The sequence below is a fragment of the Parathielavia appendiculata genome (genome assembly GCF_033297405.1).
Source record: "Parathielavia appendiculata strain CBS 731.68 unplaced genomic scaffold N657scaffold_4, whole genome shotgun sequence".
Lineage (NCBI taxonomy): Eukaryota > Fungi > Ascomycota > Sordariomycetes > Sordariales > Chaetomiaceae > Parathielavia > Parathielavia appendiculata.
Genome location: NW_026944223.1, coordinates 1,722,440 through 1,746,228, shown reverse-complemented (window position 1 = coordinate 1,746,228; position 23,789 = coordinate 1,722,440). Strand labels below are relative to the sequence as shown.

The window sequence follows — 23,789 nt, the reverse complement described above, 5'->3', positions numbered from 1 at the left end:
CAGCAGTTGTTCTGGCCGGCCCCAGCCGAGCGATTTGGCCGCCGGCAGGCCGGAGCCCAAGCATAATTCTTCCAATCTCAAGCCGACCTACCTCAGATTTTCGCCTTACCTGTGGTTTTTCCAGTTCGCGTCCTGGTCGTCATGTCTCATAGCTTCGGCGCAGACCTGCCGCTCTCAATCATTCGTGCCGAATTTCAGTTGTGCCGCCTTCTTCAGGTTCCAGCCCATCGGAGACCGCCGACTTCATTCCCTGCAAACCACTTCCTGGACTGAGGCTGCACAATGGTTGTTGGCCTTGCGACGCCACCGGTGGCACAGCCGCACCCTGGTTTTTTACGCCTCCCACGGGTTCTTCGACACTATATCTATCTGCATCTTGGTCTGGCCTCATGGGACGGACTGCGTGACCTGATCATGGTATCAAACCAGCTAAATCAAAGGGCGGTTCGGAACTCCACCTGATCTCCGAGAACGGGCTTCTGGCCAGGAAAATTCGATTGTGGCCCGGCAAAGGAGGAACGAACGGCGTTGGTAGGTAACGACCGGCCATGGAATTTCGGGGGCGGTTTTGCGCGAAGGGCGACGATCAACAGGGCGGTCCTGAGAATCAGGGATAGCATGACAGGTGGCTGCAGTTACTTAGCGAGATCCTACAAGGATAAAATTGAGAGAAGCCATGCGGATGCGCAGCGACTTGATTAACAAGGTGAAATTCCCTCTCGGCGAAGAACCCTCTCCCAGCGCTCGGGCTATCTACAATGCTAGAGTACAAAAAGGAAAAGGGGAATCGAGGCAGCGAGTTTGGTTTATAGCACAGAGAGGTCGCCGAATCTCTCCTGTTGACAGAGTCAGCCCAGAAACAGCGTACATATAGAGTCAAGGAAGGGGTAAAACATACCTTGTATCCCGGCACGGACCAGCGGCCCTTGGACACGAGCTTAGCCGTCTTCTCATCGATGCTGGGCTCCGCAGCGGCGACCTCGTCGACGGTGAGATCCTCAAACGGCCGGGCCTCCTCGATGTTCTTTAGCGTCTTTTCGAGGTCCTTGAGCTCCAGGTCGACTTTCTCCTTGGTGGCCTCGGCGTTCTTGATGGCCTCAACCTCGAAGGCCTCGATGGCCTTGAGCTGGCGGTTGAGGTCGTAGGTGGCGGGCTGGAATGCGTTGAAGCGCTTCTCGATCTCGTCAACGACGGCCTGGTTTTTGAGCACGGAGCGGTAGTAGGCAAAGTCGACAGTCGTGGGCTGCTCGGACAGCACCTGCACCTTGCGGCGGACGTCGTCGTTGCGCTTCTTGAAGGCCTGCAGCCCGGCGACCGTCTGGCCGCGCAGGCCGAGCGACGTGGTAATTTTGGCCCAGTCGACCTTGAGAGCTGCGCTTCGCTGTATTTTTGCGATGAGGAGGAAGACGAAATTAGCTCAATTCCGCACCTCTCGATCCAACCCGCAACATCTCTAGCTCCCCTCCTCCTCGCCAATGGGCCATACACCCATCTCTAGCAAACGGAAAGTGTCAATTGAGTCGGGGGACTTACTGCGGCCATTTTTGTGGTGGTTCTGGGTAGGTCGGGGAGTGGGGAGTTTGATCGATGTCGTTGCGTCGAGTTTGCCGAATGCAAGCAACCTCTGCCGGCGAGATGTGCAGTCACGTGATGCCGCGGAATGAACCGGCAAGGCCTCCAGCAGTCGCAGCAACAATAATCAAGTCTCAAACTCTAGATGAAAATGATACCTTCTTCGATATGCAATTGTTTTAAACTACACCATTGAAAGTTAGCAAATTGTAGCACTTAGTCCAGTGTTGGAACATGAAGCACAGTTTCCCTCTAGCCCTCGTCGAGACGAACAAGCAACGACGCGCAGCAAGATGCACCGGAAAGAAGCATGACGGAACAGCCTAGATTCGACAATTCATCAATATTGCGGCTCGAACTGTCCAGCAACACAGATGCGCGCCACAGATTGGCAGACTTTCTTTTTGACGAAGATATACCCGAAGACCCATAAGCAACCCCAGCGCCCGTCCCAGACTAGACACTCAATGCCATGATTGAGTTGACTATATCGTTGTCGTTTTCTTTGAGCGCCTTGATCGCCTTCTTCCGGGACACGTTGGCCTGGGTCATGACAAGCTCAATGTCCTTGTCCTCGATGCCCTCCGCGTCCACCTCCTCGCCGTCGTCTTCCTCCTCCTCCTTGGTAGCCTCGTGCTTGTGGTCGTGCGCGTGGCCGGCGTGGTCGTGCTCCGCCGTCTGGCTGGCGAGCTGCTGGGCAGCGGCCGCCTGGGCGCTGGCGTTAAGGTCCTCGATCTTGGCCTCGCCGAAGACGCTGAGCAGGGTTAGCTCCGAGTTCCAGTTTGAATCATGCTGACAAAACTTACATGTAGGTGTTGCTGTTGGGCGACTTGTACACCTCGGGGTTGTTGATGACGAAGAGAATCTACCCATATCCGTCAGTCGCTCCGTTCCCAAAACTTCCAGCATCCCAATGCTGATGGGTCCGACAGAGCCCCGCACGAGTTGTGGCAGCTCCAGACCGCGAGTCCCACTCCCCTTCCCAAATGCACTCACGTTCTTCGGGCGACGCAGGGTGACACGGGTGATGCCGTGCACGCGGGTGAGGTGCAGCTTCTCGAGCGCCTTGCGGGCCTTCTTCTCGTTGCGGGAGTGGATCACGGCGGTCGAGCCGGCGGGGAGGCTGGCGTCGCCGGCATCGGCCTCGGACTCATCGCTGGAGGACTCATCCTCCTCGACGGTAGGCTTCTTGGTCTCCTCCTCGGGAAGCTCCTCGACGCGGGGATTGGCCATCTTGGAAAGCTAGCAGCATCGACTTTTGGTCAGCTCCCCTCGCTCCACAAACAGGGCAAATATTGCAGCCATTCCTCAAGCTGCAATGCTCGAGCTCCCCGTACGATTTCGGAAGAAAATAAAACATGATGCTGGTAGGCGCTCGAGCAGGACTCACATTGATTTGGAAATGCCGCTAAATCGGATACGCGGGGTTCGAGGAAGCTGGCAAGTCGTGGTGGGAAAGAATTGTTCGGGTCCAATTTTCGGGTAGGGCTTGCCTAGTCGGCGCAGCAGAGGTCGGCGCTAGTACCAATTCGGTAATCGTACAGGCTACCTTACCCATACCCAGTTCAAAGTTACTCTCTCGCTGATAAGGGGAACTCACTCACGATATCATGTCTCGCTCTCCCAGAGGCAAACCACATTGCTTTTGAACCACAATTCAGGCAGATAGAGCAGAAACATTGCCGTCATGGCATTTTCAGGGATTTCGTATTCAGCTCTGATAGCTCACAGACGTGCGCGCTCCCGTGCCGTGCATTGTGGCATGGGCAAGAGCTCGTTGGGTTGGTTGTTTTTGGCTCAATTTCGCATTTTCCATATGACGCCCGTCACCCTTGATAATGTGACATATCGGTCTTCCGAAAGCGATGCAGAGTAAAACCCCAGCAGCCCGAATGCTGATGGTCATGCAGCCCGTCCAGAATACCTTCCTTCCCTCCCAGAAAAAGCCATGCCGAACCAAACGCTCCCCACTCTAAAGCAGCAACCCCGTCCTTATGCCGAGGCCCTAATCTTGGCCAGAGCCTTGCGCTCCTCGAATCGCCTCTGCTTCTTCAACCGCATGACCTTGAAGCGGTCGAAGTCGGTGAGTGACTGGCGGCGCTCTTGCTGGAGCTGCTTCTTGGCCCAGTTGCTCTCAGCCCACTTGGCATCGACGCCGGCGGCCTCCCACGCCTTCTTAACGGCACCCGTCCGCGCGCCGCGGGGGAGCTTCTCGATAACGATCGGGGTGAGGAGAGTACGGGAGAGCTGGACAACGCCGCGGGGAGTCGCGAGCTTGGCGTCTGTGGACGGGCCGTCGACGAGAGCCTAAATCGTGACATTTTAGTCTCCATCCCATTCGCGCACACACGTTCCGCAGGCCTTCGCGTTGTCGGGAGAGTCAGATCGGGTTCCACATACGCGCTTGTGGTCGATAATCTCGACGATAACGGCCAGGCCGCCGTTCTCGAGCTTGAGCACGCGGCCAACCTCGACGCGGCGCCAGTTTGTCGCTCCGATCTCGATCGATGCCATTTTGGTCGACGTTCTGATGCAGGCGGTTGTATTAGTGCAAGATGCGCAAATGGAAGAAAATATAATCACGTCGTCCAGAATTAGAACAGTGTATGTGAGAAATGCTCGGCCTACCCTTTGGTTGTTGTGCTGCAAAGAATCGTGTCGCTGCCGTCGCCGATCTCAAGACCGATTTTTGTGCGTTCTTCGTAATTTGGCAGGGCTCAAGATTTGCGGAATGGTTGGTCCCCCGTTCCGATTGACGCTCAAGCCACAGACATGGGGGTTTTGGGCCCACATCGTGGGACTACCGGGTGTGGCTGCTATCCTCAGCGACCTGAGCTCTGACACTCCACTTCCCTAGATGTAGAGCCAAACTTCGGCTCTTCCAAGCTGTTCTTGCTGCCGTTGACTCAATTCATTTCCAAATCTTGCACTACGATATAATTATCCTTAAGTCCCCTGGTTACCCTTTGTCTGTAAGACTAAGCACTATTATGGAACCCCATTGATTCGAACATCTCCTCTTAACATTTGAGATCGCACAGCTCTCAACTCAGGCACTCCAAGGAATAGCTGCGCATCCTGGACCTCGACCCTTGAACACCCCAGCTAAATCATAAGTACCATACACTCTTATATGGGCCCGAATCTTATCGAAAGGAATACTGATAAGACGTGTTGAATCGCAACATCCCGGATCCTCAGCGAGCGAATTCCTGACCGGCTAAGTGGATACTCGGCTCCCGGTGGCTTCCGCCGTGCCAGACTCACGGTAATGTACCATTCCGAGGTTAAGCTCCTCCTCGAAGGTAGCTCCAAGAAAGAGGTCATGAATTCTCGCTTGTGTCGAGACCCGCGTATACAAGTAGATCTTCGTACTGTAGGAAGCAGCACTCCTAAGGCGTCAACGTTATCCGTGCCGCTTGAAGTTAGGCGCAGGCGTGGCCAGGAACTCTCACTTCTTTTATCTGATCCGCCATCCTGAGCGTCAGTAATGAATACATGGGGTCTTGCAGCCAGCAACTCTGTCAGCCAACCGGACTAGCCAACCTTCTTCGGCTCTAGAGCCGCCCAGCCACTCTCAGAATCAACGTTATCCGCCTTCCTGTCATTATACGGCACATGGGGGAGACTGCCTTAGATATGAATGGGGAGGTAGAGATCGAGAAACATGGAAAACAAGGAAGGAAAAGGAAAGAAAATATTAGAAGGATAAGGAACAGAAATATATAGCAGGTCAAGATTTTTTTAAAAAAAAAGAAGAAGAGGGAAGGGGAAGGGGAAGAGGAAGAGGAAAAGAAAAGAAGAATACAAGAAGGTCAATATAAAAGAGGATGAAGTGTAACTTACAGTTACCTAGTTCCCGCGCTAACAACAACCCAGAGTTGAATTGTCCGACTCCCGAACCCTGACACTGGGCCCAGCGCTCTGGAACCAATCAAGCATGACCGCCAATCATGTGTCGCAGTCTAACATGCCCTGCCTTGAACTGGGATGCGAATCATCTGAACTTTCTTCCAACGACATTTAGAGGTCAATCCATTTTCATCGCCCCTTCTGCCCAGATCCTCTGCCAATGGCGCCCTGACCTCTTAAAATTCTCGAAACAGTTTAGGACGCGCATGCCGATGAAAGCATTGCCAACCCTGCAAACATGCCTCTCCAGCCGTTGAACACGACCGCGGGCGGCCACAACCCTTCGCTGCTCTCGCCCTCCGAGTACGACGCCGACGCGATTTCTATCCGCAGCGACCAGGACACAGACAGCGACGACGACGAGCGACAATTGCGCGCGCGCAATAGCCGCGAGCTGCGGGCACACGACAGGCTAGTCCTAATGGAGGAGGAAGAGCTGGATCAGCTGGTGACCGAGACCCGGAGGAAGCAGGAGAGGCAGCGCAGGGGGTCGGGGCTACCGATACCGAATCCGTTGCGGTTGCTAACTAGGCGCCTAAGCGACGCTTCGCCCTCGAGATCGAGAAGTCCGTCTGTCCAGCCGGGCGAGTCAGTGGAAGACCTTGGCATGGAAAAACGGAGGGCAAGGCGGCAGAGGAGGAAGATAAAGAGGGACAGGCTACTGGACAATGCTCAGCATGGTGAAGATGGCGAGCTGATGTACGAAATGGAGGAGGGCGGTATGAAGGACGGCAGCTCAACCGGCGAAAGCAGCGACCGAGACGATAGTGACGAGGTCGATCGGAAGCACCTCCTGCATATCACCGAGTCTAAATTGAAGCGGAAGCACAACTGTCGCCGCTGGCTGTTGCTTTACGCGATCATCGCCGTCGCCTTCGCGATTCTGGCCCTGCTCGCCTGGAAACTGTCGCTGGAACGCAAGAGTTCACGGCATAGCCAGAAATTGGTGAGCAACGGGACCACTATGTTTGCGCCTACAACCATCATCATCAGTTTGGACGGATTCAGAGCCGACTTTCTTGACAGGGGGTTGACACCACGACTGAACGCTCTAGTCAAAGAGGGCGTGTCACCCCTGTACATGCTGCCCTCTTTCCCGAGCGTCACGTTCCCAAATCACTACACCATTGCCACGGGGTTGTATCCCGAGTCGCATGGTATTGTGGGCAATAGTTTCTGGGACCCAGCATTCGGGGAGGACTTCTCCTACACCGAGGCATCGCTCAGCATGGACCCGAAATGGTGGGGAGGCGAGCCGTTCTGGGTCACAGCGCAGAAACAGGGACTGAAGACAGCCATACACATGTGGCCCGGAAGCGAGGCACACATTCTGAACATGGATCCCACGTACTTAGACAAGTATAACGGGAAGGAGATGCTCCATCGGAAGGTTGGCCGGATTTTCGAATGGCTGGACATGCCCGATGCGGACCGTCCGCAGGTCATTGCGGCATATGTGCCGAATGTTGATTCGGATGGGCACAGGTACGGCCCTAACAGCACCGAAATCCGGTTCACCATTCAAAAGGTGGATAAAATGCTCGATAGCATGTTCAAGGGGTTAGAGGACCGGAACTTGACCGAAATTGTCAATGTCATTGTTGTGTCTGACCACGGCATGGCGACGACCGATATATCGCGGGTTGTGCAGCTGGAAGATATTGTGGACCTGAACAGGATTGCGCACACGGAAGGCTGGCCCCTCATCGGTTTAAGGCCCAAGAATGACGACGACCTTCTCGACATTCACCAGAGCATCGTTGAGAAGACTAAGGGAAACCCGAACCTCGAAGTCTATCTTCGTGATGTCGATATGCCGGAACGCTACCGCTTCTCCAGGAATGAACGAATCGCGCCGCTGTGGATTGTGCCCAAGGCTGGCTGGGCGGTCGTCAAAATGGACGAGATGAACGTAAAGGAGTCCCAGGCCAAGAGCGACGTGTACCGGCCCAGAGGCCTCCATGGCTACGATCACTTACATCCCCTGATGAGGGCCATCTTCATCGCACGGGGTCCGGCATTTCCGCACCAGCCCAACAGCAAGGTCGAGGTCTTCCGTAAGTGTCACCGTGTTTCCTTGCGTCGTTCCTGAAGTTGACCAAAAGGCAGAAAATATCGAGGTCTACAATATGCTGTGCGACTCGGTCGGCATCACTCCAACCCTGAACAACGGAACGCTTCGACTTCCTCTGAAGCCAATAGGTCTTCACGACGATGCATCGACCAGTAAATTGGATCCGCCGTCAGATGCAGTAGAGACACATTCCATGCCAAGCCCACCGACGTCCGAGCCAACAATAGCAATCTTGGTCAACCCTATCTCAACAACAAGCGGCCTTGAAGCGCCGACGCCGACTATTACAGTTGGCGTTGATCAGCCCGAGGCGCAGCCCCAACCCACCCAACCGCCTTCAAAAGGGGATGACAGCAGCAGCGACGGTGATGAATCCTCTGCCGTTGACAAAGTCGAGTCCTCGGTCAAGGACTTCTGGGATTGGTTCACAGGAAAGGTGAACAAGTGGTGGGATAAGGTGACGGGGCACAGCGACGGAGAGAGTGAGGTTGACGAGGACGGGGCCTCACCGGAGTAAACATCCGGCCGGCCACTGCGTGTTGGATGTACAGTACTAGGGTTTGGCTGCTGTAATGGGCGGAGTTTCGTTATTTGCGGTGTCATACGGCGTTAGGCGGCCCGTGGTACGTTTTGTCGGATTTGGCGTTCCGGTGTTTGTCGTGTCGAATGCCGTGGAGTGTTCAAGGTACACAATGATTGTGTTGTCGGGAAGCGACAACATGCTGTTCAACCGCATAGTTATCTACCCACATATCGTTATTGCAGCAGTCAAAGCATGACTTCCCAGTTGATTTGAGATTGGGCATACAATTCAGCCCTGGTTTGTTCGTTATTAGCGTGGAACTTGGTGTTTTCGCTTTGTTATCTGCTTCCACTTTTCGTTTAACGTTATCGTTTTCCTTCAATCTCGTTGTCGTATCTTCGTTCTTCTTTTCCTCTCCCTACTTATTATATCTTCATCCTCCCTTCGGTCCTGTCTTATTTTCTATATTTGTCTTTTTTATTTATTTTATTCTTTATTTTTTATGTCGTCTTCTGTCTCTCTCTTTCTATCTTCCTTCCCTTTTTTGGTGTTCTTATCCTATTCATGCCTAGAAAGTGCCCGCCATGTGCCACGCTAGGGATAAACTGGGGCTGTATTGTAAAAGAGGACGGCGGAAAGAGACGCCATGCAATGTCTTTTTCAATTGTGTGTAACTAATCTGCTCTTTCCATTTGTATGTGGCAATTTGAGGCTGTGCTTGTCTTCAGGCGGAAATCGATGCTCAGGCTTTCGTCAGCCGGTCGAAGCACTTGTAGCATATATAATTACCACTTGAATTGGTGTAGGTTGTCCGAGCAAATATTCATGTCAAGAATACGCTTCAGGTTGTTTTGACCCAGCAGCATCTGCCATGTCCCAGCATCTCGGCACCCCCTGCGAATCGGTGCCCCACACAAACTCAGACCCGCCGCAGAAGATACTGTGGTTAATGTGGGGCCGGTAAATAAAGTGGGTGACGCGCTAAAGTGGGATGATGGGAACGCGCTTTGAGGCGTCCGCTAAGAATAATCCTCATTGTCTGATTCAGAAGGGACAGAGTGTTTCAAGCTTTTTGTGTTTGTCAGACAGCAAAGGAATCTTTGACCAAACCCCTGCGGCAGTCGAGACGGGAGAAAAGCTTGGCTGCGTTCCTGCCTCACGGTTATTTGCTGCTTGGTTCCTACCTTCCAATCCGCGTTTTCCACAGCACCACAGCCGCGGGCGACCCTCAAATGCAACTTGAAGCAGGCAGCAGGTGCAAGGTTTGATATGGAACGCTCGACCTTTAAGTGAATTTGACCATCGCCATCATCGATTCCTTTTTACTTCCCAACACAGACTACTTTACGCATCGCGGTAACTCTTGTGTCGAGCCCACGATAGCTCAGGCATCCTAGATCATCAATCAGGCCCGACTCTCGCACCCCCTCCCTATCTTCCGTCAGCCGCTGGTGAACCGCCCTTCGAGTCCGACTATTTAACATGCCAGGCTCGCCATGAATTCCTCGCGAAACGACACTCCAACTTTGAGTGGTTTGACTTCCACCGACAACCTACCCGACGATACCAGGGCCTATATTGAACAGCTCTCGGAGGAGTTGAGCCTTGAACAGGCAGTGCTAGAGTCCCTCTACGATCTTCCCGAATCGGATGCCATCGAAAAAGACATCGCCACGGCTAAGCTCCGCGTTGCGGATATCAAACGTCGCCTGAAGGAAGCGAGGCGCAAAGGTTGGATATCTCCCAGACCTCTGGCCGCAGTCGCTGCCGTTGCTAATTCGTGGTCTCAGTAAACCCGACTACATGCACTAGTATGGTGGGCCAGGTCTTTGGCCGCCAGCTACGAGGTTGGTACTATTTCTTTCCACGCAGATGTCGCGGTTCAGACAGCAGAGACTGACTGTATCAGACTCTGAGCGGACTCAGGATCGAATTCTCTCAAGCTTGGCCGTTCCGACCCGAAAGCGCCAGTTTGAAAGTACACTTGACGCTCGTGATCCATCCAATTGGAGTTCCGCCAAACGGACTACTCCAAGCCCAGGCCCGAGCGAGAATGACTTCCTTTTTGACGGGTTTAATCGCGACAGACCGGAGATCATTGACCTGACAGAGTGAGTTCTTTGGGTGTCGTTGGCACAAGGGCTGCCGAATCAGCCCTACATCTGCGATTATGACTCTGTGTCTTTTGCTAACCATTGGTTTAGGTGCGACGACGATGAGATACCGTCCACCATTATCCAGCGGCAGAGACAGGCAGAGGAACGCGCGAGACGAAATAAGGAACGAGCAGACGGAGACGCTGAACTCGCGAAACGGCTGCATGGGCGCCCCTCGCCGCCACCGAACGGATTAAGCTCCTTGCGGCAAACACAACAAAATCCGGTGTTTCATCGGATGATGGGCAGGTCTTCCCACTCCTCATTGACGGGGCACATGAAGCAGGAAGCCCGCCCAGCCTCTGGGGTTGACCCCCACAGGGACGAATTCGACAAATTCAGGCCCCCGTCTCGTCGTCTCAGTGGCATGCATCCACAGACAGCCGCTGTCAAGCCCGAGCCCATCGAGCGCCAGTATCGGATGCCTGGTGCATATGTGAACTCGGATGATGAGCGCGAGACATTTGCACCTGTGACTTCCCAACCCAATCCTCGGCCTTCACTGCCTCCGCTTGGCTCAACCTTCCCGCTTCCTGCGTCCAACACATTGGTCCCGCGAGCCACATTGTCGACGGTACCCATGAACCCAGCACTCACTCCCGCCGGGCTCGGTGCTCGTGACTTTCGGATGCCTGCAATTGAGCTGGCCCGACAAGCCTCGATGGGCCGACAACAACCTTCCCAGGCCTGGCCGCCAGTGGGATCACATGGCAGAGCTCTCGAGCCTCCCTCAAACGGGTACTTGCCGACGCCGGCGCGACAGTCATTCGGCGCCCCGTCGCTAGGGCCCAGCCGGCCGGGTTTCATTTCCAATGGGGCCTACTATTCTCAACCAGGGCCCGACCTGGAGGTGGTCTATCCCGGTAGCCTCTCCCAGGCTATTAAACGCGTCAACAAGTTTGACTGGGATAAGTTGACCGACGGCGACGGAAATCCCTTCGACACACGCCTCGCCAATTATCTCCAAGACTTTACCGAAGACCCAAGGAAGACGGAAGAAGAGATCCAGCAGCTCCTGTCGAACATTCGGCCTGACATGGAAATTCCCGAGGAGGATCGCGGCGAAACGCCCGAAGCCATGAAATACCCTCTGTATCCACACCAGCAGCTTGCGCTGAAGTGGATGACGACCATGGAAGAAGGGACAAACAAGGGCGGCATTTTGGCAGATGACATGGGTCTCGGCAAGACCATCTCAACCCTTGCCTTGATGGTGTCGCGGCGATCGTCAGAAAATATCAAGGTATGCGGCTTCCCCTCTTAATGTGCAATTAGGTTGAAATTCCTCAATGACACTTTACAGACCAATTTGATCATCGGCCCTGTCGCCCTCATCAAGCAATGGGAGTCGGAGGTGAAGAAGAAACTCAAGGGGGGTACTCATAGGCTGAGCACCTTGCTTCTTCACTCGAAGAAGAGGCCGTACTCTGAGATCAAGAACTATGATGTTGTCCTCACAACCTACGGGTCACTCGCTGCCGAGTGGAAACGCTATACGCAGCATATCGAGAAAATGAAGGAGGCCGCCGGATACCGAGAGGAGGACGACGCCGAGCTTGCCAAAAAGTGTCCTCTGCTACATGCGCGAAGCAGGTTCTACCGCGTCATCCTGGATGAAGCCCAGTGTGTGAAGAACAAGGACACTCAGGCATCTCGCGCTGTGCACCGACTCACAGCCACTTACCGGTGGTGTCTAACAGGTACCCCGATGATGAACGGTGTCTCGGAGCTGTACCCCTTGATTCGCTTCCTGAGGATCAGGCCGTACTCCGATTACACCCAATTTCAACGTGTAAGGATTCCCACAGCTTCGTTCCAAACGCGCCAGGAGCAATTTCTGACTGGCCAGCAGACTTTCAGGAGCCTAAACCCAAGGTCCGGCGGTTCAGACTACAGCCGCGACAATGCTATGCGGCAACTTCAAGCGGTTTTGAAGGCTATGATGCTGAGACGGATGAAGGATTCGATGATTGATGGCAAACCCATCTTGACACTTCCGCCCAAGACAGAGAACTCGGAATATGTTGTCTTCTCCGACGACGAACGCCAGTTCTACCAAGAACTCGAGTCAAAATCTCAAGTCCAGTTCAACAAGTATCTCCGCGCAGGGACGGTGGGCAAGAACTATTCCAATATTCTCGTTCTTCTGTTACGCCTCCGCCAGGCTTGCTGTCACCCGCACCTGACAGATTTCGAGGTCGCCGATGCCGGCTCTTCGGATGACCAGGCACTCGCTCGGATCGATTTGGCTAAGGATATGGATGAGGCAGTGGTCAGGCGCGTCAAGGCCGTTGAGGCCTTCGAATGTCCTATCTGTTATGATAGCGTCCAAGAGCCCCTCCTTGTCATCCCCTGCGGTCATGACATCTGTACCGAATGCCTCGCTTCGATTACGGAGAAGAACGCGCAGGACAACATCAGATCGGGCGACGAGAATGGGGCTCCTAAATGCCCCGTGTGCCGCGGCCTTATTGACCCTGCCAAAGTCATCACGCTTACCATCTTCCGGAAAGTTCATGCGCCTGAGGCTCTTGCGCCAGAGGATGCTGCACCTCAGCAGGATGGAGAGTTGTCCGATTCAGCGTCTTCCGATGACGACGAATCCGATACGGATTCTCTTGGCAGTATCGCTGATTTTACCGTCCCAGAGAATAAGGTTGATGAAGACAAGGAGGAGGACGAGGATGCAGACCAGGAGGAGGTCAACGGCAGCGGCAGCAACAATAACGCCGACATTGAGAATGACATTGACACTGTATTGGACGTTGCATTGGGCTCTGAGCGGTCCAGTGCCGCAAAGAAGCAGAAGAAGGAGGTTGTCAAAAAGCGCAAGAAGGCAAGAGGCAAGGCGAAAGCCGAGACCAAGGCTGAAGAGTTCACGCCCCATAAACTCAAGCAGCTCCGCATCGATGCAGACAAGAACAAGGAGGCCCGCCGTCGGTACATGCGTTACCTTCGCGACAACTGGATGGACTCGTCTAAAGTCAGCCAAGTAATTGATATCCTGGAGCAGATCCAAGAATCCGACGAGAAAACGATCGTCTTTTCCCAGTGGACGGCGCTCCTCGACATGATTGAGAGCCAACTCACGTACAAGCTCAAGCTGCGCTTCTGCCGCTACACGGGGAAGATGTCGCGCAACCAACGGGACGAGGCGGTCCAGGACTTTGTCGAGAATCCCCGCACCAAGGTGATGCTCGTTTCGCTGCGCGCCGGCAACGCCGGGCTGAACCTCACCGTTGCCAGCCGCATCATCATCTGCGATCCGTTCTGGAACCCCTTTATCGAGATGCAGGCCGTCGACCGCGCCCACCGCATCGGCCAGCAGCGCGAGGTCAAAGTCCATCGCATCCTGGTCAAGGAGACGGTCGAGGACCGCATCCTCGCGCTGCAGGAGAAGAAGAGGAATTTGGTTGAGGCAGCGCTGGACGAGGGCCAGAGCAAGAATGTGGGCCGCTTGAGCGAGCGGGAGCTGGCTTACTTGTTTGGTGTCAGCCCTGCGAGGCGCTGAGAGGTGCTGTTCGCCTTTGGTGGGATTTGTCTGAGGAGAAACTGTTTGCTATCCACGGAGCTCAGTTGTGGGACACAGGGGTTGATCTACTTTGGCCATCAGCTGGACACTTTAGGTCGCTACTGAACCGAAGAGCTACTATAGGATGGCAACATGCTGCTTATACCTGTTTTGTGGGTTTCCTTTTGCTCTTGTTGAAGTGAGGCTGGAATATGTGGGCTTCATATTGGCTGGAACAGCCTACCGGATGTCGCGCTATTACGGATTACAGATGTGGTGTTGGGCTTAGAGGGGACGAGAACTTCACAGTGGCTGGGAATTATACATGGGCGTGGCTTCGATGAATTGCCGGGCGGCATCACTCTTTTCCGCTGGTGGTGCGGAAGTAGTCACGGTCCATTGGGCCTCGTCACTTGGTTCTGACTTCGGTAAATATCACGAATTCCGAGCTACATTTGCTGCGCACAAGTCCGGTTTGAATCTGTGTGCTGCCCTCTGTTTGGCGACATCAGCGCTGGATCAGGAGAGCATGGCCTCATACGTTCTCTGGATGTCGAGGTATGTTTATTTACCCCTTACAGCCTGACAGAGAAGTCACACAGTGACCGAAGTGCATCGGCAGTGCTATGCTGAACTCGCTATACGGCTAGTTCGTAATTGGTATCTGATGTGACGAGACGCGGAGAGACGGTGAGCTTAACTGCCCTTTACAGAGTAGACGTATCAACATCGATCAAACAAGCAAAAGTAGCGTTATTCAAAAAAAACTGAGGAAGTCAATCCTCATGCCTTGCCCTGGGTATCCAGCCTGTTTTCTCCCGTTGACTTGAATCAGCCTGACCAATACATCACCTTTTGTCTCCATCTTCGAGACTTGCCGCTTTCTCTCCGCATAGATTAGGAGATATATACCGGCTCACTGACCCTCCTGGCGTCGTTCGGCCGCCAGTTCGTGGGTGTGATTCTGGGTGGGCAGCTCATAGCGCTGCGGCGCGCACAACTCGGTCCTCGCCGTGCTGTCGAGCTGTTGGACCTGCTCGGCTTGGTCTGGGGCGTTCTTCTGGTCCCAAGCGTCGTGCTCGTACTTGGTGGTGAGTTCGGACGCCGGAGCAGTCGGGGAGCCGTGCGATCGCGCCGGCGTGTCGGGTGTGACGGTCGTGGAGCCCTCGTCCGGGTGACCGAGGCCCGCCTGCTTCTTCCTCCGCGCCAGGACGATGACGGCTACGATGGCGCCGATTGCGAGCGCGCCGAGCGAGACACCGACGCCGATGCCTGCTTTGGCCCCGGCGGAAAGACCGGGGTCTGCGGAAGGATCGGCTGTGGGCGTTGATGGCGGGGGTGTCGCGAGGGAGGACCATGCACTCCAGCTGCCGTTCTGGTAGTTGACCTCGCTAACCTGGCCCTGTACCGTGTAGTAGAGCCGCACCATACTGCTGTTGAAGTCATAGGCGACGCCGAGGTCGGCGTTAGGCTTGTCGGCCTGGGGCCAGGAAGCGTCAGATTGGTTGTTGGCTTGCTGAGACCAAGTCCAGTTTCGGCTGGCCACCCAGTGGAGGCTGCTGTCGTTGCCAATGTACCATAGGGATCGCGCGTAACTGCTGTCAATACTGATTCCGAGGGCGCTGGTCTTGCCATCCCAAGCGGGCAGCGTAAAGTTGGTAGGGGCCGTCTCGTTCACCGCGATGTCGGTCCTGTTTGTGTCAGCGGTGGTGAAGCCACCTTGGAGCGGCTGCGGCAGAGTTGCTGTTCGTTAGCGTTAGCAGCGTAAACGGGAGAACGGATAAGCATGGAAGATGGCGCACATCGGAACCAGGTCGCATCCTTGTTCCACCGAGTGACGGCGATATTCCGTTCGTCGCGCGCCGAGACCACCGAGATGTTATTGTTGCCGCTGAAGGTGGCGGCTAAGGCGGGCAGCGAGTTGTCGTCTTGGGAAATGACACCGCGATGGTGCCATTGGTCGGCATTGGTGTAGGAAAGCTCGTTAATGGCGCCGTTACTGTCATGGTAGTAGACGCGATAGCCAGCTGTGGAGCTGAGAACAACAACAGCCAACCCCGAGTTGTTGTGGATGGAAGGCACGATCCCCCTGCTGACAACCCAATTGCCATCGCTCTTGAAGAAGCCGGTGTCCATGTCACACCTGACGTATGTGTTGGCGATCTGCCCCTCGGTGGTGATGTAGAAGATGGATGCTCTGACATGACGGTAAGTTAGTCGGGTCACATAGAGGCTTGCCCGGTGGTCGATGAAATAGAAAATGGGTGAGCGCCTACATAGTTTCCGCCTTCTCGAACCAGCCTACGCCTGCCAACGGCGTGCCATACTTGGGACTCTCGATGAGCGAGAGCGACCTGTCGTCGATGTAAGAGTACCGGGGCGAACCCTCGCTGTTGCAGGCGCTGTAGTGGATTTGGTTGCTCGTGTCGGTCTCATTCTGCACAAGGATCTGGGCGCCGTATCCATTCCACCAGGCCGCGATTGATGCCGTTGCTGGCGAGGCGGCAGCCCCCAGGAGGAGGAGGTTTGAGACTAATGACGCCATTGACGCAGAACAACTCGCCTACACACCGCAGCGACACCCCGGAGCAACCAGCCGTCCACGGACAATAGAAGTCTCGCAGCAGAACCACCCAAGGCGAGGCTGGTCTTCGTGTGATCGAATCGCCGATCTCGCTCTTGGGTGCGGCCCAAGCAGGTAAGAGGGGAGACAAAAACGACGGAGACAGCACTTCAATTCGACTCTTCGCGCTACTGCCGAGGGTGAACCTCGAAGTCGTCCACAGATTCGCGATCGCAGCGGTTGCTGGAGAAACTGGGCTACGACGAACAGCAGGCACCGAGGGAAGGAGGAGAGAAAACAACTCAAGCTTCTTCGATCATCAGGGACTCTTTATCAACGGTTTCACCAACCGGCTGACACCTACTATCCGTAGGCCTAGACCCAAACGGGCATTTCTCCTCATCTGCACTTCTCAGGTCATTTCTGCATCCAGATGGATATTATGTTGTTGACCGGGGTGGCCTTGTGGATCGCCGAGAGGGCAAAATTCTGAGATTCCAACTGCAACCCTACCGACGCCCAATGCCAGAAAATGAGGTCAGAAAAGGTAAGAAAGACGAATAGAGGAACTGAGCAGGCACACTGATGAACAAAATATCAATTGCACAGCATGCGAGTAACGAAGGCTAATGTCTGTCCCGTCACCATCAAATGCAACCCTTCCGCCTTCTTACGCTGCTGTAAGCTGAGAGCACACTAGGCCTCCATCAGCCTAGCCCGTTCAATAGGTTCAGCTTGGTTAGCAGCCTAACACAGCCATGTGAAAATAGGCGGCGCGCTAAAAGCGGAAACTGCTCCTCCCGTCCCCCGAGTGGAGGCGGGTGCTTACTGAGCAACACCACCACTTCATATGCAGCTGAAGCCAGCAACACAATCAAAGGTGAGAATTGCACTGCTCAGCTTGCAAGCCCTAAGGGTAGCCAGGGCAGTTTATGCATACTTGGACTCTGGCTGTTCCATGTTAGAAAAGAACCGTGCTTATATAGTACCTGGCAAAATGAGGTGTGCATTTGACATTGCCACATGGTTCTGAAGGGAGGCCAGAGTATCAGCAGACTAGAACACAATATATGTTTTCCATTGCCTGCTTTCAATTCTAGGATGTATCTCTTGCCACTTCATTTGTCCCAAGCGTAGGAGATGAAGGCAGCACAAGACTCAGCAAGATCGTCGCCTACATTCCTTGTATCTCAGCCTTAGCCACCCTACTCTCACACGTCCTCTACCCTCTTACCATGTCCCATTGACAGCGCACCCGAACGTAAACAGGCACCATTGAAAACTGGACGGCTGACCACCGCTCCCAATGACACAACAAGACAGGCACTCCTCAAATCCCACTCTCCATCACGAAGACAACAAAGCAGGAAGAGCCCAGGTCCGTGCATTCACCTCTCAAATCGTTTCTCTCCTTCGAAGCCCTCGAAGCTGAAGTAGAAGAGCGCTCTTAAAGGGGCTCAATCCCCCTCTTGACATCCTTGGCCTTGATGCCCGTCAGGTCCGGCTCGGGGGCATGATACTTAGGCCTGCCACCCAGAATATCCACAATCTCCTTCATGCCCAGCCAGTGCGCTGCCCTGGGCCTGCGGTTCGGCCAGTCCGTCTCCTCCTCCTCGACCTTAGTGACGGGCGTGAAGACGACGCTGGCGCCCTTGATGCCGATGACGGTGGCGCTCATGGGATCGTTCTTGACCCTGTTGTGCACGTTGCGGCCGTATTGCTCGAGATGCTGGATGCAGCGGATGGCCAGCCGGACGGCGCGGCAGCGGTCCATGGGCGACGGCACGCCGCCCTGCTGCATGTGGCCAGGGATGCCCTCGCGGCTCTCGAAGCGGCCGTGGGCCTCCTCACGGAGGATCTCGGCGATCAAGCGGGCGTTGTACACCTTGGACGCCTTCTCGTTGATGAGGATCAGGCGGCCTGCCCGAGACTGGCCCTTGTCTTGGGCAAAGACCTCTTTGAGGTGCCGCACATCGGCCGCAAGCATCTCCAGGCTGACGCCCTCTTCCGGGGTGTAGACAGCCGAGGCGCCCACCCCGAGCCCGCCCAGAGTTGCCACGTAGCCGGAGCGGCCGCCCTGGGTTTCAATGACAAAGACGCGACGCCGCGTAGCCGAGGCAGATTGCTTGATTTTGTCGCAGTACTCGACCAGCTCGTTGAGGCATGTGTCGGAACCGAGCGAATACTCGGTGCCCGGGACGTTGTTGGAAATGGTGGCGGGGAGTAGCGTGATGGGGATGCAGAGGGACGGGTACTGATCCCTGGCCTTCCGCAGCTGAGACACGGCGTGAAATGCCTCGAACCCGCCAATGAGGAACAGCGCGTCAAACTGGTACTGCTCGATCAAGTTTGCGATGGTCTCCATGCCGGACTCGCTGGGAAGCTCGCGGTTCGTTCCTATTTCCGAACCACCCTTGCTTGCCCAGCCGTCGACTTCGAGCCAGTCAAAGGGCCGAACAGCCCCAAGCGGTTTGTCGTCGTGGTGACGCGCAAAGCCGGCAAATCCGTTATAGATGGCCACCGGCTCGTGCCCGCGCGACAGACAGTACGCTACGCCTGCTCGAACTGCGGCGTTCATGCCGCCCGCGGGAGCACCGACATTGATAAAGCCGATTTTCATGCGCTTGATCACCCGTCAATATGCAGTTGATCCGGCGGGTTTGGGCAGCATGAGCACCTACCTCCTTTTCTGGCAGCAGCATCTTTTCATTCATCTGAACTGCTGTCGTCATCATAAACGACCTGTACTGCTCCGAGAATTCGGTATCACGGAGCGCCATGGCCTGGTCAAATTCCTGGCTCTCTATCGCCTTGGCCACCCTTTTCGTGTCTTGGACGGCTTGCATAAGGGGCTTTCTGACAATCTTGTTCTCGTTGATAGCAATGACGCAGGTAGGTGTCTCGGGTGTCGCCTCCAGCACGGCCTTCACAGCTTCCACCCCTTGTAGTGTTGCGAGCATGCGGTCGTATGCGACAGCGGTTCCTCCACGCTGGACGTGACCGAGGGTTGTAATCCTGGTGTCGAGTCCAAGGCCCTTTTTGTCGGCAAGGAGGTCCTTCACCATCTCCGGGGTGATCTTGTTGCCTTCCCTATCGAGAGCGCCCTCGGCGATGATGACGATGGTCTTGCGTTTTCCTTGTTTCCGGTGCTGTCACGATGTTCAGCCTCCACTGCCACCAACAAAAAGGGGGATAACACGTACATGTTCGACAATGCTGCACATCTCCTCCCTCCAGTTGTCCTTCCTAGGCTTCTCTGGAATAAAGATAAAATCGGCGCCTGTCGCAATACCGGCCATTAGTGCCAGCCACCCACAGTGCCTTCCCATGACCTCAATGACGAAGGCGCGGGAATGCGACGAAGCAGTAGCCTCAATCAGATCAATGGCGTAGCAGATCCTCGCGAGGGCCGAGTAGCAGCCGATGGTGGCATCTGTTCCGGAAAGGTCATTGTCAATTGACCCGACCAGGCCGACGATGTTGAGGTGCCGGTAGGGCGCGAGTTGGTCGGCCGTGTACTCGCCGTTGGCCTCGAGCTCCTCGATCAGGGTTGGCCATTCGGCGCGGAACCTATCAGCCCCGGTGAGCGAGCCGTCTCCTCCGCAAATAATGAGAGCGTCGATGCCTTGGGAGATGAGGTTCCTTGCTGCCGCCAGGCGGCCGGCACGCTCGAAGAAGGCCATGCAGCGGGCGGTGCCGATCAGAGTGCCGCCCTCGGACAGCCAGCCACGCACATCGTGCCATTCCATCTTGCGTATCAGGTTTCCGCCGCGGACAAGGCCCTCGTAGCCCTCGTAGATGCAGTAGGGGTCGCAGCCCATGTGGATGGCCATGCGGACGCATGCACGAACGACGCCGTTCATGCCGGGGGAGTCGCCGCCCGAGGTCATGATCGCAATCTTCTTCCTCGCCACCATTGTGCTGGTAGTGGATTTCGTGCGTGAGGTCGAGGCTGGGCGTTGTGCGAGTGTTCTTGGGGGAGTGCAAAAGAGGATTCCAACGGGAATCGAGAGGAGAACAACAGCAAGGAAAGCCCGGAATGGAGATGCGCCGATGGAGAAGGGCCGAAGAAGGCTTAGATTGGATATGGGCATGCTCCAGACGGTTTACCTGGGACGACAAACCCTAGGACGTCAGGAGCAGTGTTTTCGTGCTCTTCTCCTCTTGGTTTGGGGAGATTACTCAAGGAACAGAAGATTGCAGGAGGCAATTCAACATGGCACCACGATCGACGGAAAGCAAAGCCCTCGTCCAAGGTGTGGGCAGGAGGAGCTCTTATCGATTAGCGCGGGGCACGCTCCGAGACCGCAGAGAGTATCCTGCTTCAATTCGGAGCAGTTCTCGGTGTTGTTCAGGGGTGCTAAATAAACACTATACTCAGCATAGTCAAGCCGCCAGGAACCTTGCACGCAGATATGCATGAGGGTTCGAGAGCTGGCCGTTCTCGCTGTCTCACTCGTCCGTGTGGCACAGAGAAATTTTGAAGAAGGACTCGGGGCGAGCTTGCTTTGGTGGGGTTTGTGGTGAGGGGTTTACAGAATCAGATCAGTGCAATGACATAGCTCCTTATGTAAACGTGGGTGCCGGTGGGTTTTGAAGCAACGGTAACATCACGGGCCTCGAGTCCACGGTTGTGCACGGTCACGTTGTAGAGATCTACCAATCCCGCATTGGTACAAGCAAACAGTCATTGCTGACATGCAAGCGGTGTTGGACATTTACCAAGCTTCAATATCCCGAGCCTGGTGGCTTGTTGTTGGAACTTGGAAAAAACGCAATAAGTGAGAGTGAGCATCTGGACTTCGAAGAGTATCTGGACTAGTGGGCCCGGTCACCGGTAACTAGCCGACCCAGCTGCAGCTTGCCAGGCTTGGCATAGCTTAACAGGGGTGCCTCGCGTGGGATTGATTCGCGACTTCTTTTGCTCTCTCAGCAGTGGCCGACTCGAGAGAAGCACACACCTGTACCATGAGTGATCGACCGTTCACGCTACAGCCGCACACTGCGCCGCCCCAGGGCCCGCAGTCTATCAGCGAGTTTATACAGAGACTCAATGCCGAACCAGGCGGTTTTCGAGGCATCAACGCGACTGAGCTGCGCCGCGAGATTGACGCCAACCACTATGACGACCACGGCGACCGCGACGTCGACATGACCGGCGATACCTCCGACGCCGAAGCCGACGACGATTATGACACCAAGGACGTTGCCGCCGCTCGCGACGAGATCCTTCGCGCCATACACCAGTCCCATCAGACGTCCATGTTTGCCCTCGATTTCGTCTCCCTGCTCCTCTCCAAGGAGAACCCGGCACAGGCCGTTACCACCTTCAGCCCCGGTCTGCGAGACATGGTCGGCATCGGGACCCTCGGTGCGACAATACTCGAAGCCCCCACCGTCATAGCCCAGAAACGGGTGCCCGACAACAAGATGGTAGCCATCGGGAAACGCCTGATTGATCTGATGAAGGCCGCAGACGCCGCTCTGGCGGCATCCAAAAGACTGCAGCGGGAGATAATGTTGGAAACGAAATACTGGTCTATGGTCCTGGGCGTGAGCGAAAACGGTTGGCAGACTTTCCGCCTACCTCATGAGCCCCACACGATGGGAGTCAAGTTCGGCTTCTCCAACACGACCTCCGAATTCAGGAATAGTGGCATCTCCCCCATGAGGAGAGCAAAGGACGGCTCCGTCTGGCTGGAACATGGGTCAATGGGTCGTGGATCGAAACGCCTTCAGGTCAGAATCTTGGATAATGGTGTTGTCGTTGGAAGGTCGTCGCTTCCGCGGCCTCTTCCCCAAAATGCACCATTGCAGGATCGCGTCAAGGAAGCGCGCGACACCATTTTCGCCCAAGAGTTGTGGCATGAGATCAACCGTGAGAGCCGCGTCGATCTTGGCAGCGTTGTGCGTGTCGCCGAGTCGACCGCCGCCTACGACATGGACGCCACAAGAACCGTCTGTGTGCAGCTGGTGACACTCGGTGAAGAGGAAGAAGCGGCAGTGGCAGAGCAGCCAGGGGCCCTAGATGCCACCGCAAACGAGCTCTGCATTATTCTGAGTCTCCTGCTCAGCAACGCCCACCGAGTCAACGAGTTGAAGCGGTCCGGGCCCGGCATCAGCAAGGGCTCTACACCTCCCTATTCCATCCTCCGGCCACTGATTGCCCATTACAAATACGACCAGTCCGTCCAGCGATGTACCGAGTCTCTATCAGCCCTCATTTCCGTCCTCCGCTCCGCCGGTCTCGCAGCCTCCCTCACCATGAAGGAGCCACCCCTCACCCCGCCCCCCGGCAACGCCACCCCACCCTCAACGTCCCTGGCCAACCTCCTCCTCAAACCACCAACAGTCCAGTTCGACCTGACGATCACCCCGGCCTCCCGTATCCGGGTTCTGCTCAAACCAACCCCTCTCTCAGGCGCCGTCTTCTCCGCCTCCTTGCTCCCGCCCCTGCCGTCCCAACCCGGCTCGTCCGTGAACCCGCTCCTGGCGCTCTGCCCGCCGGCCGCCGACGACTATGCCGACCTCGAGACGCTTCTCACCTACATCCATGGTACGATCCCCTGCGCGCTGACGGCGGCCTACTACGAGATAGTCTTCGCCGTGACGGCAGGGGCGCCGCCCGCTGCGGCTGGTGGTGGTGCTGGTGGCGGCGGCGACGGCGGGCCGAGCGCGACGACAGAATCGACCTGGGCCATGGACGCCAGCAGCAACGGCATCGTCGACCTGGAGACGGGCGGCGAGTACGGCGTGTACTTTGGGTTTGGCCGCGACAAACAGACCGGCCGGCTCGAGGTGAGCATCGAGGGGCATTTCCTGGAGAATGGGGCTGACAAGGTGCACCGGGCGTGGAGGTGGCCTGGGGCTGAGGGGACGCTGAGCACGGTTGTCAAGCATGTGCTGAGCAACGGGCCTGCTATATAGGGTCAAATGAGGTTTGTATCGTACGGGCACATGTGTAGTACCAAGGCCCGATCACTGTGAGCACATGATCGTATTTCCGGGCATAAAACAGTAGCGCCAACGCTGGTGCATCACTCAACAAGAAACTGTTCTCTGGAGGAATTCAAACCATTCAATGATCAGCCACGGCACCGACCCTGACCGACATCAAGGGAAACAAGCAGTGCAGACCATCCCGTCGTAGTAACTAGAAATATAATTGTAGCCTTCTTAACTTTCATGCCCAGCCAAGCTACACGTCCAACTGAAGACGTGTGCCTCGCAGTACAAGAGTCTAAGTTGGTCAGGAATACCATAACTCCAAATCAAAGATATGAGAAATTGGACAAGTACATCCAGAGCAATTCATTCCATCGATCCAGTTTCCATACAGCTCTTTCTTTCCAATTTAAATCATCAACTTCGTCAAGAAACTGGCCATGAACATGCCAAGGGAGCGACGACATAAGCAAAGGAATCATTCATACCATGAGGTCATTAGAGCGAATCCAAAGATGAAAGCAAGAAAATGC

At 55.4% G+C, this 23,789-nt stretch overlaps 8 protein-coding genes across 8 annotated transcripts; 3 read left to right on the top strand and 5 right to left on the bottom strand.

Annotated features, from left to right (window-relative positions):
- Positions 1-147: 147 nt before the first annotated feature.
- On the bottom strand, positions 148-838 carry N657DRAFT_644166 (uncharacterized protein). The gene has a single exon (XM_062792705.1). The coding sequence runs from the start codon at positions 618-620 to the stop codon at positions 435-437; it is 186 nt and encodes a 61-aa protein (XP_062649078.1). The 5' UTR covers positions 621-838; the 3' UTR covers positions 148-434.
- On the bottom strand, positions 807-2,805 carry N657DRAFT_655343 (NAC-domain-containing protein; the record flags this gene model as incomplete). The annotated part of the gene is made up of 5 exons (XM_062794592.1): positions 807-836; positions 899-1,381; positions 2,059-2,326; positions 2,379-2,437; positions 2,569-2,805. 5 exons carry the CDS (start codon positions 2,803-2,805, stop codon positions 807-809), a joined length of 1,077 nt encoding a protein of 358 aa, XP_062649077.1.
- A 759-nt stretch (positions 2,806-3,564) lies between these two features.
- N657DRAFT_633160 (uncharacterized protein) lies at positions 3,565-4,086 on the bottom strand (the record flags this gene model as incomplete). The annotated part of the gene is made up of 2 exons (XM_062791194.1): positions 3,565-3,879; positions 3,973-4,086. The coding sequence occupies 2 exons, from the start codon at positions 4,084-4,086 to the stop codon at positions 3,565-3,567; spliced, it is 429 nt and encodes a 142-aa protein (XP_062649076.1).
- Positions 4,087-5,654: 1,568 nt separating this feature from the next.
- Positions 5,655-8,389, top strand: N657DRAFT_671072 (Phosphodiest-domain-containing protein). The gene is made up of 2 exons (XM_062795577.1): positions 5,655-7,541; positions 7,594-8,389. Exons 1-2 carry the CDS (start codon positions 5,723-5,725, stop codon positions 8,073-8,075), a joined length of 2,301 nt encoding a protein of 766 aa, XP_062649075.1. The 5' UTR covers positions 5,655-5,722; the 3' UTR covers positions 8,076-8,389.
- A 1,062-nt stretch (positions 8,390-9,451) lies between these two features.
- Positions 9,452-13,911, top strand: N657DRAFT_362668 (uncharacterized protein). The gene is made up of 6 exons (XM_062786991.1): positions 9,452-9,812; positions 9,872-9,928; positions 9,991-10,192; positions 10,286-11,480; positions 11,541-12,029; positions 12,090-13,911. Exons 1-6 carry the CDS (start codon positions 9,578-9,580, stop codon positions 13,746-13,748), a joined length of 3,837 nt encoding a protein of 1,278 aa, XP_062649074.1. The 5' UTR covers positions 9,452-9,577; the 3' UTR covers positions 13,749-13,911.
- A 753-nt stretch (positions 13,912-14,664) lies between these two features.
- Positions 14,665-16,293, bottom strand: N657DRAFT_655339 (uncharacterized protein; the record flags this gene model as incomplete). Its single annotated transcript, XM_062794591.1, has 3 exons — positions 14,665-15,491; positions 15,551-15,945; positions 16,025-16,293. 3 exons carry the CDS (start codon positions 16,291-16,293, stop codon positions 14,665-14,667), a joined length of 1,491 nt encoding a protein of 496 aa, XP_062649073.1.
- Positions 16,294-17,758: 1,465 nt separating this feature from the next.
- On the bottom strand, positions 17,759-20,228 carry N657DRAFT_680037 (6-phosphofructokinase; the record flags this gene model as incomplete). Its single annotated transcript, XM_062796239.1, has 3 exons — positions 17,759-18,934; positions 18,993-19,460; positions 19,515-20,228. 3 exons carry the CDS (start codon positions 20,226-20,228, stop codon positions 17,759-17,761), a joined length of 2,358 nt encoding a protein of 785 aa, XP_062649072.1.
- Positions 20,229-21,279: 1,051 nt separating this feature from the next.
- N657DRAFT_663166 (uncharacterized protein) lies at positions 21,280-23,238 on the top strand (the record flags this gene model as incomplete). Its single annotated transcript, XM_062795165.1, has 1 exon — positions 21,280-23,238. The coding sequence occupies one exon, from the start codon at positions 21,280-21,282 to the stop codon at positions 23,236-23,238; it is 1,959 nt and encodes a 652-aa protein (XP_062649071.1).
- Between the last annotated feature and the right edge of the window lie 551 nt (positions 23,239-23,789).

What these genes read in the sequence shown, in the direction of transcription:
- N657DRAFT_362668 (XM_062786991.1), top strand. Translation starts at nt 9,578, where the DNA reads ATGAATTCCTCGCGAAACGACACTCCAACTTTGAGTGGTTTGACTTCC. An exon ending in CTTTGGCCGCCAGCTACGAG is followed by an intron (nt 9,929 to 9,990) that starts GTTGGTACTATT and finishes TGACTGTATCAG; the next exon opens with ACTCTGAGCGGACTCAGGAT. An exon ending in ATTACACCCAATTTCAACGT is followed by an intron (nt 12,030 to 12,089) that starts GTAAGGATTCCC and finishes ACTGGCCAGCAG; the next exon opens with ACTTTCAGGAGCCTAAACCC.
- N657DRAFT_644166 (XM_062792705.1), bottom strand. Translation starts at nt 620, where the DNA reads ATGCTATCCCTGATTCTCAGGACCGCCCTGTTGATCGTCGCCCTTCGC.
- N657DRAFT_671072 (XM_062795577.1), top strand. Translation starts at nt 5,723, where the DNA reads ATGCCTCTCCAGCCGTTGAACACGACCGCGGGCGGCCACAACCCTTCG. An exon ending in CAGCAAGGTCGAGGTCTTCC is followed by an intron (nt 7,542 to 7,593) that starts GTAAGTGTCACC and finishes ACCAAAAGGCAG; the next exon opens with AAAATATCGAGGTCTACAAT.